The 15289-nt window shown below is 26.1% G+C and overlaps 1 protein-coding gene and 1 long non-coding RNA gene across 2 annotated transcripts; one reads left to right on the top strand and one right to left on the bottom strand.

Annotated features, from left to right (window-relative positions):
• The first annotated feature begins 4780 nt into the window (after positions 1 to 4780).
• On the top strand, positions 4781 to 5037 carry LOC112694668. Its single transcript, XR_003149590.1, has 2 exons — positions 4781 to 4899; positions 4955 to 5037. It is a non-coding gene; the product is annotated as an uncharacterized LOC112694668 (long non-coding RNA).
• Positions 5038 to 8869: 3832 nt separating this feature from the next.
• Positions 8870 to 14976, bottom strand: LOC112679233. Its single transcript, XM_025548948.1, has 7 exons — positions 14575 to 14976; positions 12931 to 13200; positions 12558 to 12863; positions 11701 to 12000; positions 11295 to 11629; positions 10151 to 10334; positions 8870 to 9137 (listed from the first exon to the last, which is right to left on the bottom strand). Exons 1-7 carry the CDS (start codon positions 14597 to 14599, stop codon positions 8959 to 8961), a joined length of 1599 nt encoding a protein of 532 aa, XP_025404733.1. The 5' UTR covers positions 14600 to 14976; the 3' UTR covers positions 8870 to 8958.
• Positions 14977 to 15289: the final 313 nt, after the last annotated feature.

A 15289-nucleotide genomic window follows, 5' to 3' on the forward strand; every position in this document is an offset into this window, starting at 1 on the left:
ATAAGTTTGTTAAGAAATTGTTGTTCCCAATTGTCCAGCTACTTAAGAGTTCTTTATAAAACCTGAATATGAACATAATTATTTAAAATACTCTTAAGAAAGTAAATATAGGTTACAGACAAGCAGTTATTGTAATGTGTTATCAATTAATTAATCAATCTATTTAATTAATAATTAAATAGATAAAAAATCCAAGCTCTTAAATACTAATTTCACACACTCAACAATTTATGTTAAGTTGAATTAAAATTAATTTACATAATATAAATATATTTGCCTATATAAGCCTGTGTCAAGTGCCAATCAAGCATTCTATGTAGCAGCATATAAATAATATATAATAAACGGGCTATGCAAAATTAAGCTTTTAATTAATAAAATATACTAAAATTGAACCCCGTAAGTTTGGGTTAATGACTATAGAATACACAATCATTGGAAATTGGTATTACCGTAAAATAGTAGGAATTGGATTTAATATTGGGTAAAAAATTCAGTGTTAAATCTATAACTGTAATATAAAACTAGTATATTATGTATTTAAATCAAATAAAGTTGACCAAAAATATTTTAAGAACCATCATATACCATATAGTCTTTAGAATCAAAAGAAACTCCTTCGTTCACTAACTTCCAGTTTAAAGCATCAAATGTTTTATTCATTTTTAAACAAAATTCTTCTGTTGCAGAAGAATCTTTTAGCTGAGAGAAATATGGACGATAGAACTCCAAAGCAAGCTTTTGTAATTGAATTATTAAGAACCTATATTATAAATAATATTAATAATAATAAGTATAAACAATAGTATAGTCTTGAGCTCCCTAGTCATGAATATAAACAACAATGAGGATAGCTGTACAGCCAACCTAATTCTCATTTTGGCTGAACTATTCAGAGTCAAATGGGAAACTGAAATATTTGGACAAACTCTCAATTCTCCATTATTCAGCTTATCTTGATCATAAACAATTTGAAAATGGTTTCATTTAATTAATGGTTCATTGTGAGAAATCTAAAATATAGTAAGAAACATATGATTTATTATAATATAATGTACCTAACAATAATATATATTAGGGTGGTCCTTATTTTTGAACTCACGAATTTTTGATTTCTTACCCCTTAAGATAATAATACATTGTATATGAGTAGATAATATTTTATACCTTATAGTTGTATCGGAATCGGATAATATGTTACAGTTGAGATTATGAGATGGTAAACTTCTTTCCTCACTGTCCGGAAAAAAAATGATTGACCTCCTATAGGATTAACAATAGTATTATCATTTAAAGGCAAAGAGCAGCTGCTTGGTGTATCAGAACGTTTATCTGGCACTAGAAAAAAATCAAGCAATAGCAGTATATCAGGCTCTTGAAAATTGGGGTTTAACCGAAAACATACAAGCTTTACCCAGGGCCGGATTTAGAACAAGTGCCGCCCTAGGCCCTTTTAAATATGCCGCCCCTACCCCAAGAAAAAAAAAATCTTGTAATTATTTTTAATAAATTTATTTAATTTTAAAGAAATTAAGTCAATAGTCATTATAAACAAAACAAATAATTATCAATTCTAATTCGTCGTGTAGGATGTGGATACACAATATCTCTAGCCAACTTCTATATATATATTATATTATTATTGTAATTTTAGGAACAACTTACATTATGTACCTAAGTAGGTATCTTATCTTTATAGCTCACAGTACGAGAAAATTGATTTCTTGTTATTGACATTTTCAATGTTATGCGCCCGTACATTTTATACACAGATATCTGTACTATAATATTAAATATTATATAATATTAATTTACGCAGTTATATAAATGCTTAAAATATATATATATATATATATATATATTATTTATTTTTATTTTTTACAAAATTTGTCGCCCTAGGCCCGGGCCTCACGGGCCTAGGCATAAATACGGCCCTGGCTTTACCTGTTGTGATACAACCGCATCCATCGTGGGTCGACTAAAAGGCACTTGTATATTATTAGAGCAATGGCTAGAACGTGATATAATATATTTACCATGTAGATATCATATGCTTGAAGTTATATTGTGCTTCAGCTACTGCTCTGGGACCAAACATGGACTTACAATTTATTAAAGTGCTAATATTGTACGTGGTCATTGATGTACAAATTTCAAAATAAACATTAAAAAAAAATGTGTAGTCATTTGTGATACTTAATACCAAAAGTAACATCATTAGCATTTTTTGGTAACAATGTATCACTGAAAACAAAGGCAAAAAATGGTTAAAGCAATGAAGATTTTTGATATCAAATCAAATTTTATATCAGTCCAATCTAGGAATTTTTTTAATATATTCGGTATGATGTTGGACTTTTATATTATATATAAAATTATATAATTTATATTATATTTATATCCGAAATTGTGAAACGAAAATGATCAATATGTAAAAAGAAAAGAATTAGTAAATAATTTAACCGTAGTAAATGATACTGCGAAGCGAGAAGTGAAATTAATTGAAGATTATAGCAAGTTAATAACTAAAAGCGAAGACCAGAAGCAATATTTACTGCAAGTAGTGAGCGAGTATCGTCGGTGATTCCCAGATTGTAAAAAACCACCTTGTCCAAGATCTTTAAAATAACTGAAAGAAATCAACTATGTAAAAAAAATTATAATAATAATTGCTATCATATAATTTTTCTTATGAAATAATAAATAATAATAATAAAAGATTTTTTAGACATTATATAACTATTATTATATTAAAACATGTATTATTAATGAAACTCTTGAATTAACATAATAACATTTTAGATAGGTACATTAAATTTTTTACGTTAACCTGACTGTTATAATAAAACAGTCAATCCAATGAAATTTATGCAAATTAACTTTTTTTTAGGAAATCAAATTCTTTATCAATTGTATATAAAATATTTTGTCGTATCATCGACCATTATTTTAATATATTTAAATAACTGTAAAAAATCGTTTTTTTTAAATAAATAAAATATTTAATATTTTATCATATTTCTTGGGAAATAATAGATTTATGAGAATTTGTATAAATATGTTTTTTATTAAAAATATATATATCTATAATATATGTTTTATACATTTTTAAGATAAATGCAATATTTTTTGAATATATGTAGTCAAAAAACGACAAAAACAACCTTATTCACTAAAATTCAACTCTCTTGGGGCACGTGAAAGGGGTGAGTAATTATGACCAAATTTAACCCTAATTACTTTCTTATAGTAATGAACAAAATGAGGAGGTAAGAAATCAAAAATATTAAAAAAAAAATTTCTTCATCTATAGCTAAGGACCACCCTAATATACATACATATTAACATACCTAATTATATATCGTTAAAGTATTTCAATAACCTGAAGTTATTTCTTATTATAAAGTCTATTCCTGATGTTCTTAAATAAATGAGGTGTATCTGAGAAAATAAAAAAATTTCGGTTGGTATCAATGGGGTATTCAAACCAATTTTTCACATCATTATATTTTCTACTTATGACCGTTTTAGTACAAAATTTCCGGTTTGGTGCAGCTCCATCACATACTATTCCATGTATGAAAGCTCCAGCATTCTCAAGCAGAGTTATTGCTTTTAGTATCAATTGAGTGATGACCAAACATTTTGTTGGACCTTTTTATGCAAATACCGCAACTGGTTGTACATAATTATCAGTCAGGGGCACAAACATAAACACAAGCCCATGATTAGCGTTGTCGTTAAATGATTTTTCACTATCGCCATCATCACTAAAATCAATGAGTCCTACAAAATTTTAAAATAGGAACGTCAAAACCAAAAACATATAAATACTTAATATAAAAACTATAAATTTTCATTTACCAATATAGGTAAGGTTTTTATAATTTACAGATACGCTTTCGCGGGTAGACATTTCATCAAAAATTAGAATTCCGTGACACTTCAAAGTATCTTTCTGAGCAAGGTGAAGTGCAAATTGTTCCAAAAACTTAGGAACAAAACCACATTTAGTGTCAATACTATCTTATAATCGACTGCGTACACTGTAAATTATATAAATATGGATTTTCCAAACAACTTTTAACACAATTTAAGTAGGTATGAACAATGAATATGGACGTACAGTCGATATGGTACAGTGGTGACTAGTGTGTTGACGAAGTAAACTTTAATATGGCGTAGAAATTTCTAATATTTTTGAATCTCGGTAAGGAAAACGATGTTTTAATATTGATAGTTATAAATTTAGTGAATACCGTGTATTAATGAATGGATGTTCAAATTTTAGAAGCACTAATAAAAAATGTACTGCGAGTATTATTGATAATAAATCAAACAAAATAATAAAATTAATTAACTCTCATAATCATGAGGTGTATAATAATCAACGATAATTAGCAAACGAGTTCTGACACTAGGGATTTTCGTCACAAGTAGCCAAAATATATGTGCACAATCGAGTTGTGCATTTTTGCGCAAACGAGTTATAGCCCATCTGTCAGCAGGTTTGATCTGTATCGCATTGCATTAATTGTATATCATTGTTACTTATTGTTACTTATTCATTATGTCATTGTTACATTATTATTCTTGTTATCGTCCGGTGATCGATATCGGTTATCGGCGTGTTTATATTATTGTTATGCTTGAATTAGTTAGGTATATACAATACACGTTAAATTTGTGACTAACAATCATAGTAATAATTGATTATTATTTCGTTCCTTTTTCTTTCATATTTCAATTTTATTAGTTTTGCATACACTCCGTGAGTCGGCGCAGGTAATCGCTCGTGTTCGAGGTTCACGGCCCTGTCTGGCAAACAAAGACCATAGAAAAGAGAAAAACAAAATCATGGAAATCAGTATCACCGGCAAAAAAATTGAACCAATGAAAGTATGTTTTATAAAAACTTTAATGAAATATGTTTTTAATCCATTTTCATTTATAGTTGAAATCGTATATAGATAAAATTTAAAAATTCATTGAAAATGAAGATACGAGTGAACCTACTTGATGAAAGTGTGAATTCAATGACAGTTAAACAGGATGGATATAATTTCATGTTTAAATGTCCGGTAAATAATGGGAAGGACTATTGGGTATACAGCATTACAAAATTAAAGACATTAAAGATATACCGGTTAATGATAGGTAAGAAATATACAGTGAAATCAAAAACAAATTAATTTTGTGACCCAATATGTAGATTACAAATGATTTATTTATAAATTATTTGTAATCATTTCATTATCACATTCTTAATTTAAACTTCTATTATAAATTTTGATTAAACAATATCAATTATAAAATAATATTTTGTATTATTAGGTGGAAACATTCAAACTGTTCAATGAAAGTAATTACATCAAATGATAATACTAGAGATATGAATATTTCAAATGAATTTACTAATTTGATTGAAATAATAGCAGGAAGATTATTTCTGACCCGGATAAAAAAGTTACCAAGCGAAAAAATGATAAAGCATGATTATTCTAAATATTTTTAACAAATTGTTTGAAAAATAAAAAAAGTACAGTAACAATTTTTTTTATTTTATTTTTATTTTATTATATTGATAACATACCTATAATAATACACATACTTAAAATAATAATAAATAATAATATAAATATTATTTTTAAAATCGAAAATACAATATAGAAAAAAAGTTTTTGAATTATTGTAATTCAAAAATAAAATATTAATTTGTATAACGTAAATCATAACTAAGGTTGATATAAAAAATTTGAACAATGAATTCAACAATTATTCATATCTTTAACGTTTAATTGATAAAAGTTAAACGTCTTATTTGGATAATGAAAAACTGAATCGAAACCAACATATTAGTTGTACATTTCTTTTAGTACCATATCTGTTATTTTTTTATAGTGGAACTGTTGTAACTCAAGAATAAAATATTTATCTTCACAACGTACATTACTGAAGTTTAATTCATAATTTTGAATGTATGCATTTATTAATTCTTTCTTTTGACATACTATTGGTAAATCGACAATATCTTGTTTGATTAATGATAAAATTAAATTGAAACATGTTTGATACAAATGTAACTGTTTTTGTTTTGTAAGAATACATGCATTAACACAATGTTGTCATTGTTTCAAACGTAATAAATTGAAGCGAGATAATAGTTATACAGTTTTTATCAACTCTTAATGTTATAGTTTCATTATTTGCATTAATTGAATAAAAAATATCATCGGTTAATACATTTCATTTGGAATGAGTATAAAGTCCACTAAGAATTGTGTTAAAATTAGATTCAGACATTATGTAATTCAATTTTTCTTCGTATAATTTCAAAGTCTGTTTTGTTAATTCATATTCAAATAGAATAACAGTTTTAATCTGATAATCAATTAAAAATCCAATTGAAATTCTTTTTTTGTTATTAAAAGCTTGAATAATAAAAACTAATTTACATACTACTGTTGAAGTCATGATATTTTAATAATATGATGTAGAATATAATTAAAAAATATTAATAACCAAATTCATTGTGAAAACGTTTTGGTGGTTTTGAAATCCATGAAGATTTTCTTATAGTTTCAGTTTCGTTCTCTAAATTATATTTTAGCAACATAATTTTTTTCACATTTAAATGTTTAAAATCGACACCAATAACAATATTCAAAGGAAACATAGCTTGAAAAAAACATATGTAATTATTTGCTGACTATTATCAGCATACTAAATATACCTACTTATTCTAGAAATAAAAATTAATAAATATATTTTAAAAAGTTATATTATTTATTAACGACATTTAGTTAATTAAAAAATAATTTAACTGTAATAGAAAAATATCAACTAAAAAAAATTGCTGAAAATTTATTATTTTAACATTAATTACAAAACTGTATGAAGTATAATACAGGTAACTATTGATTGAAGAAAAAAAAAATGCTGCTAATAATATGGTTTAAGAATAAAGTAAATTTCATAAACTTACAGTGGTAAAACTACCTCGGAAATAAATAAGAGAAGCCAAAATCATGATTTAAGAAGAAGTCAAATATAGTAAATTTACCGTAGCAAAACTACCTCGAAAAATAAAAATTGAAAAACCATGGTCAGAAGCCCTATAATACTATAAATGTAATGAATAACATTTTACCATTGAATAAAATAGTATGGAGTATGAACATTCAGCCAATACGTATGGTTCTTAAATTTGCATCATGCAATTTATAACGCGCTATAAAAGTATATTTTGTGATGTTATATTTTAGTCTTAATAGAATTTATAAACATGTAATTATAAAGGATTAATAACATTTTTTCGAACGTATCAAGAGAAAAAATTGTCGAGCAAAGCAAGAAAATTTATTTTTGGATTAATATCCATATTTTTTTAGTGTGTATATATACACAAATATATTTACCGATACACCACTGGTTAATATAGTACAGTCGGTAACAAATAGATTGGCACCGCGACGGTAGGCAGTAAAGAAAACCCCATATTTTGATATTATTACCGAATACAACTAAATATTTACTAATTTATTATTCTAACTATAAGAAGATTTACGGTAACCATTTAGTTAATAATTTTAAATTCGATAATATATATTGAATATTATGATATACTTTTTGTCATTAAATGGTGATGTATAATTGTGTATTATATAAATGATAAAATCTTTATCTTGAAACTAATATTTATAATTCATTATTTAATAATGACATTTTTTCAGATCATTCAACAGTTATAATAATATAAATGTAATGAATTAAAAAAAAAAAAATTCACATTTGATTCTTATTTTCTAATAAATTGATGTGTCTTAATGGTTAATGAATATTGTTAAAATGTGATTACACAATGTGGACCCTTGATATAAATATGTATATAAGTATAATAATAAAAACTAAAGATAAATTACAAACAATCCGGTTCTATATATATTATTGGTCAAACTATTTAAAAAAATTGTTTTTAAATAAATAAATTACTTTTTAAAATTTGTTTATCCTATAAATATGTGAATTATTAATTCGTTTTGAAGATGATTTTAGATTCCACGAATTAATTACACACATAATATATTTAAAAGTTATTTACAATTGAAAATTGAGTGGGCATAATTATTTGGTCATTGCAGTTTTGAAATAATCAATCATAAATATTTTTTAATTACACCAAAATTGAATGGAAGTACATTATTTCTAAAGTTAATAAGTTTATTAATACTTAGCTGAATTATAAATTGAAATAAAAGAAACTTAGTTAAATTTCATTTTTTATAAATAACATCTGTAAATATTTATAAAGAATTATTAAATTAAGTAATTAAACTACATTCATTTATAAATAACCAAATCATTATTATTTCCATTATTAAAATAGGTCTCAAATATGAATTATTGAAGTATAATATAATTCAATATTATTATTATATAGTATAAGAGCTGCATTACATATATCAATTTTATGAGGCTAAAGCTACAGTTCATATAATATCAGTAATTAATATTTCTAATTTTATTCCACAAATTAAGTATACCAGTGCATTATTATTGTGAATCTAACAATAATTGGCAAGTACAGATTTAATTTGACTTATTTCTCTAATTTATATCCAAAATGTTTTACAAGCGAAAAAGAAATATATATATATATATATATATAATTGAATGAACAATTAAAGTAGACCATTTAGGATTCACAAAAATAATTTAATTTTAAATACAAAATATATTTCTGGTTCAACACAATTATTTATGAAGTAAAAAAAAAAAAATTTAAAAAATATAGTCGCACACAATTCTATTAATATTGAATAAATAATTTTTCATTAAATAAGTATATTATTTAATTGTTTATAATAGAATAAAAATTAATAATTTCAAAACTTGTTCTCTTACACTACATCATACATGTGAAATATTAAGATTTTAATAAATTACATAATTTAAAAACTAATTTTCAAATTCTTGAATGAGATTCTCTTCCAATTGAAAAACATTAACTTTTGAAATAAGTTGCAGTGATTTTTTATCGTTCATGGGAAACTTGCTGAATGCATTGATCGGTTTAAATGTAGCCAACACAGAGATTAGTTCCATGTAACCATCATTGTCTATATCGATCAAATTTACTAGAACAAATAATAGATTGATTAAGCTTAAGCATTTTAAAATAATTATTTAGAGTCCTCAAGAAAAATTACAAAAAAAAAAAAACATAAAACAAAAATTTAAATTTTTATGATGCCTGGAAAAATGTTGATTAGTTTCACTAAAAATGTCAATATGACCAATTTTTTACCAGCAAATATTGTACCACTATATCAAACTAACGAACATTTAATATTCCTGTAAAGTAATAATAAAATAATTTGGTACATTGACAACTAATTCATAATGCTATTGAGAGAATACAATAATATTATATTTGTATCAAAAGATATTGTAAATAAAGCTTATCTTACTAAAGTGGTAAAGTTGTTTGAAAACTTTTAGTGTACATAATATATTTATAGAGCACCATAAATCTTCGATATTTTTTTGTAAATATAAAACTTTAATAAAATGCTTGGTTAAATAATAATTAAAAACACAACAGTTTTATTATTAGCTTTTTGTTTTAATATTTTTTGGTTAATTATAGCTAAATATTAATATTATAGGATGTACCATTGATTATAAATAGTATTTATAATCAATGGATATACTATTGTTTCACAACATATGCGAAATGTGGAAAAGTAATAGTTTTATATAAATGTATGAAGACATAAAAGAAATAAAAATTATATAAATTAATATAACTGTAGATATTATTACAAATAATATATATATTATTAGCAAATCATATTGATTTCAAGTTTATACAAGTACAGTAATATAATTTACCCATCCCTGTATTTCACCTGATCTAGGAGTTTCGCGCTTTTTAAATATATTTTTTATACTATTTTTATAATTTAATATTTTAGCATAATATGTGCTGTTTATAAAAATATTGTTGGTTAGCTATTTTGTTATTTAAACAACTTAATTTATATATATTTATACTTAAACTAATCTTTGGACACATTTTTTTAATGCATTTTTAATCTATAAGCTTACATAAATAATAATAAGATATACATATAATCTATACGCTTACATGAATGTTTTTGGTACTCCAACTTTGGTTGGCACCTAGTTTCATTTTCACATACTTGTAAAATTGTATTTGAACTTATAATTTTTACATGGAAATCTTCTGCTCTGGATGAATTATACATTATCGCTAATACTTGTTCTTGAATATGTCCAATCCTATTGATGTTGGGAAATGTAATTTTATTCTGAAAAAAAAAATTAATATATTAATAGTTCTGTTTTTGCATTAATGTAAATTAAATAAAGTTTCCATGAGATTTTAATGAGTCAAGAAATATTTATAAATTATTAATACAAATTAAATTATATAGTATATAATATTAATAAAAATTATAATTTGTACACTAATCACATAAATGATAGTTAAACAAATTCCCAATATTTAAACATAATATATGATCAATATTCTAAGTAATTATTTTTAACTCTTGAGTTTATTTTTCAATCAGTAAACTAAAAAATGTACATAACAAAGTAAAAATGAGTAACAACTCTTAGGGTTACCGCACACTAGATCGGAACGGAACGGATGGGAACACGACCGAATTGTTTGTTGACAATATTTTGACGGATTCCGAAGCATTCCGATCGCTAATGCAAGCGCACTGACACTTTGCGTCAGCGCAAAATATATACGTGCTAAACTTTGGTCATCATCGTTTTGTACTTAGAATTTATATGTTCTAACAATTGGCAAATTATTTCGTAACTCATCCGGAAATATTGAAAAAAAATGTATTGTCCTGTTTTAAATGCGGGAATAGTGTATGGAATTCTCTTTCTTTTTCCTTGCTCTATGTACGCTATGAACCCACTGTCTTTTTGTTGTATATATTTTATTTTTCTTCAGCTTCTAACAAAAGAGCTAATGTGAATATCATCTCTTCTTCGTCACTATTTGTATCACTTATTATAATATTATATTTTATAAACACTCAAAAATATTAAAAAATAAATAATGTAGCAATAAGCTTTAGTTCGACCTTCGAGCTTGAGCGATAAGATTAAAATGACCAAGTATATATGGCCGCGGAATTCCGACTGGTTCCGATACAGTGTGCGGATAAAATTCGTTTCCGCTCCGATCTAGTGTGTGGCAACCTTTATAATTTATAGTTTAATACTAGATATATTTTCACTCTTACCACACTTGTTTCATTATCCCAGGACCAAATTTTAATTAAAAATCCAGAGATATTTTTACGTAGTTCAAATGTAACTGGCTTCATAACATAAGAACGATCAATATTTTTTGACCATACTGTTCCTCCAGAACTGTTTGTAACATTCATAACAACTTTACACTTGGTTGGACAGTTATAATGATTATTAAAAATATTAAGATGATAATATCCAAGTTCAAGAGAATATTGATTTTCTTCAATTTGATCATGTTCTCGTTTTGTTTGGTGAACGGAATTTGGTATCCAATTTTCAGAACAATTTAGCATAGATTTGATTGGAACAGTTTCTAGAGGATCTATAAGCATAAATATATATAATTATGTATTAGATGAATATTTATAAATTAAACCTTACAATTTTATATACCTGTGCCAGAAGTTTTACGACAACTATATACTAAAGACATATCATAGTTCAAAAATAGATCAGTCATTTTAGTACAATTATTGTTAACAAAACTGTTAATCATTGATTTGCCACTTTTTCCAGATACAATATCAAGTGTTGACTTATTATTTTTATGTTGTACTATGGCCATTTCATTTATACTATCTGAGTCACAATCTGGTATTATAACAGGAAACTCCATGTAGACTAAATCATTTTTGTACAATTTAGTAGTGTTTGATTCAAGTCGATTTTTAGTTTGTTTCCAAATAATTTCTCCTATTCAAAAAAATAATATAATTAAATAATTAAAACAATAAAGTACCTTAATATAAATAATTATAAGTGATTGAACTAATAATATTAATTTAAAAACATTTATGCTTTTTTTATGTGTCATAGTAGTATTATAGTATTAATAGAATTAACACAATGTTAGGCAGTGGCGGTGCAATGTGAGTTTTATTGAAGAAGCTGCTTCATGACTAAAATGAGGTGGGTGGGTTGATAGTGTTGTGCAATAAAGAAGTTTCATATATAACTTATAAATTTGACATACAATTTTATAATACAATACTTTGTTTGGACACGTTTATTTTATTATTTATGTACCAACAAATACGATTGAACTCTGGATCTAAAACTTCAATTTGGAGTGAATACTCAATACACGTAACTGCTTCACTAGAAAATAAACTCCACGCCGCCACTGATGTTAGTTAAATATTAATTCATTTTATAAAATATATTATTTAAGTTTAAATTAACCAATCATTTTAATGAAAAAACTAATATTAATAATTTCAATTTTAAAATATTTAAATCTCAAAAATTACCTTTATTTATACTGCTAGACACTACTCCTAATAAATTGCCATTGGATGCGCCAACTATACAATATACTTCATCGTTTTCTTTCAGCTGATTATTGAGTAACGTACAATCAATTTTGTCTGGAAGTGGACTTACATGTTTACACCACATTTTTTTTCCAGTCATATCTATTTGTAATAAACCACCACCAAACAATGGAAACTGTTCTGTTCGAGGTGCTACATTCACACTATTAAGAATCGGTCCTCTTACAATGAACACCAGACGTTTATGGTTCAACTCAATCACACTCGGCTTGCCTTTTAATTCTGTTAACATAAAAACAATAAAGTGAACTATAACAAGCTAATAATTATAAAATTTAATAAAAAATACCCATGTCAGTGAAAATGTATTCAGTCTGTAGGAATTTATCTTTGAATTTGAAACTTCTTGACGAAATACAGTTAGACCATTCACATGGTATTATGAATAACACAACAATAATGACAGCAAAACATAATAAAATTGAGATCACAAACAAAATTAATCTGAACCGTGACATATTGTGAATATTCTTCATAAATTCTTCAAATGTTGTAGTTTTACTGTTCATTAATACTGATTTAGGACTATTAGTAGGTGTTGTAACCAACTGAACAGATTCTGTAAAAAAATATAATAACAACAAAATTACATTAAGTATCAATTATAAAACCATTAATTGTCCATACCATAAAAATAGTATAAACAATTATATGTTATACGAAACTGTTATTTTAAAATAAAAACTAATTTCATAACAATCAGTCTGAGCCTACTGCTATTATTTGGTAAGAACCATAACAACTTGTAAGAAGTTCAATATTTAAAGAATACCACTTATGGAATTAGGAAGTATTTTATAATAATTTAAAAAAATATAAATAAAAATATAATTGCAATAAATTGTATGTAAGAAGATAAATAGAAATTTTAAAATAAGATATAAAGAACACATTTCTGAGATTAAATTAAAAACCATAGTCTCTAAAATTTAAATTTTGCTTTAAGTGTTTTATAAAATAATCATAATAATAATTTTGATATAAATACAGACATAGAAATATTAAACACTCAAAATAATATTTCCATTAATTCAACTGCAAAAAAGTTATATATGTTTATAATGAAATAAAGAAAAATAATTTTAATAATATTTTAAATGTACAAACAATTTTAAAAATAATATCTTATTTCAAAACATTTTAAATAATAATAAATAATAATAACCAAAGTATTTATATTTTTAATATATCTATGTCTTGTAGGAAATAATTATAAATAATTCTTCCTAAATTATCTCTATATAAAATGACCAATTTTTCTTATTGTATACTTTCCTTTATTTTTCATATTTAGTGATTTTATTGACTCTGCGAATCACCTGACTATGATTTTTTATTTGAAAAGTCATATATTATGATTTAATACAATAATATTTTAGGCAAAATATTTTTTTTCTTCTACACTCGTCTCGATTTTCTGCATTACCTACGCATACACCAACAGCCCTTAAATCATTCTCAATCGTATCCTACTATCTATTTTTTGGTCTTTCTCTTAGTCTTCAAAGTTTAAATGTTTGTTTATTTATATATAGCAATTAATGTATATTAATCATTTACTAATTTTATTTTTTATTATTTTATTGAACAGATGCAAGTAATTTATAAACAGACTTGGTGAATACGAATAAATATTTTTGAAAATATATTATAAGTAGGTGTCCCATTAGATGATGGACAAATTTAGTGCCAGTGATTTGTTTGGAACAATAAGCATTTAGTCGCCCATCTGTCGACTCATTAAAAATCCACGAAAACCACCATACGCAATAGAATCAGTACAATGATCACAACATGCATCAAATATGTTGTGCTGTAAACGCAACAGTTATATTAATCAGTAAGGGAAAGAACAACATTATCCAAGAATAAGGATGCAAGGAAATGTGGAGGGTTGATCGGGACTACAGGCATGAATGCTGTCAATCATTACCTTTGATCGGCTGATATAAGGTCATGGTCGGTGCTTGTAAGAGTTACTTGTGGACGGACTAAGAGGACGCACGTGGCATTCGCGATCAACAACGGTCGCCCGGAAGACGTTGCCTTCGCGGTACGGTGGAAACGACGACTACGCGGTGCCAATCCGCGGCAAGTGACACAACGATCTGGCCAAGCGTCTGCGACACCGGTCGGCGGGTGCACGTCATGTCCACTGCGTTTGTGCGTTCCAACAACACTGTACCATATAACACGCAGACTACATCCGCGAACCTGGGCGGGCAGCGTTACTTGTCCCGTACGTCTCGCGGCGTTATGACTGTATCAGCGCGATAAATACAATTAATCTCTTTTCTATGGATAAATGCTATCCGGCGTCCACTATCATTCGCGTTATCAGTGCTCGTCGCGTCACGGCGAAAAGTTGATAAGAGTCCTGTGGAAACACGGCGAGACTAGGCACATTTTTCCGTGGCTTTGTAACCAGTGCTGTGTTAAGCTGTAATGCCGCCGGGGCCACACACATTTTACCACCTCATAACCCTCCTCCCTCACCACCACCACAGTAACATCAATACCAATCATTAAAAAAAAAAAAGGTATAATATAGTGATCAAATGAATATGATACAGATGATACTTCATCGCATCACGCCATCACTCCTTGGACAAAATATAGGTGTTGGGCGTAGTATTAATTATAGTATA

This window comes from Sipha flava, unplaced genomic scaffold (assembly GCF_003268045.1).
Source record: "Sipha flava isolate LNK unplaced genomic scaffold, YSA_version1 132_pilon_pilon, whole genome shotgun sequence".
In the NCBI taxonomy this organism is placed as follows: domain Eukaryota; kingdom Metazoa; phylum Arthropoda; class Insecta; order Hemiptera; family Aphididae; genus Sipha; species Sipha flava.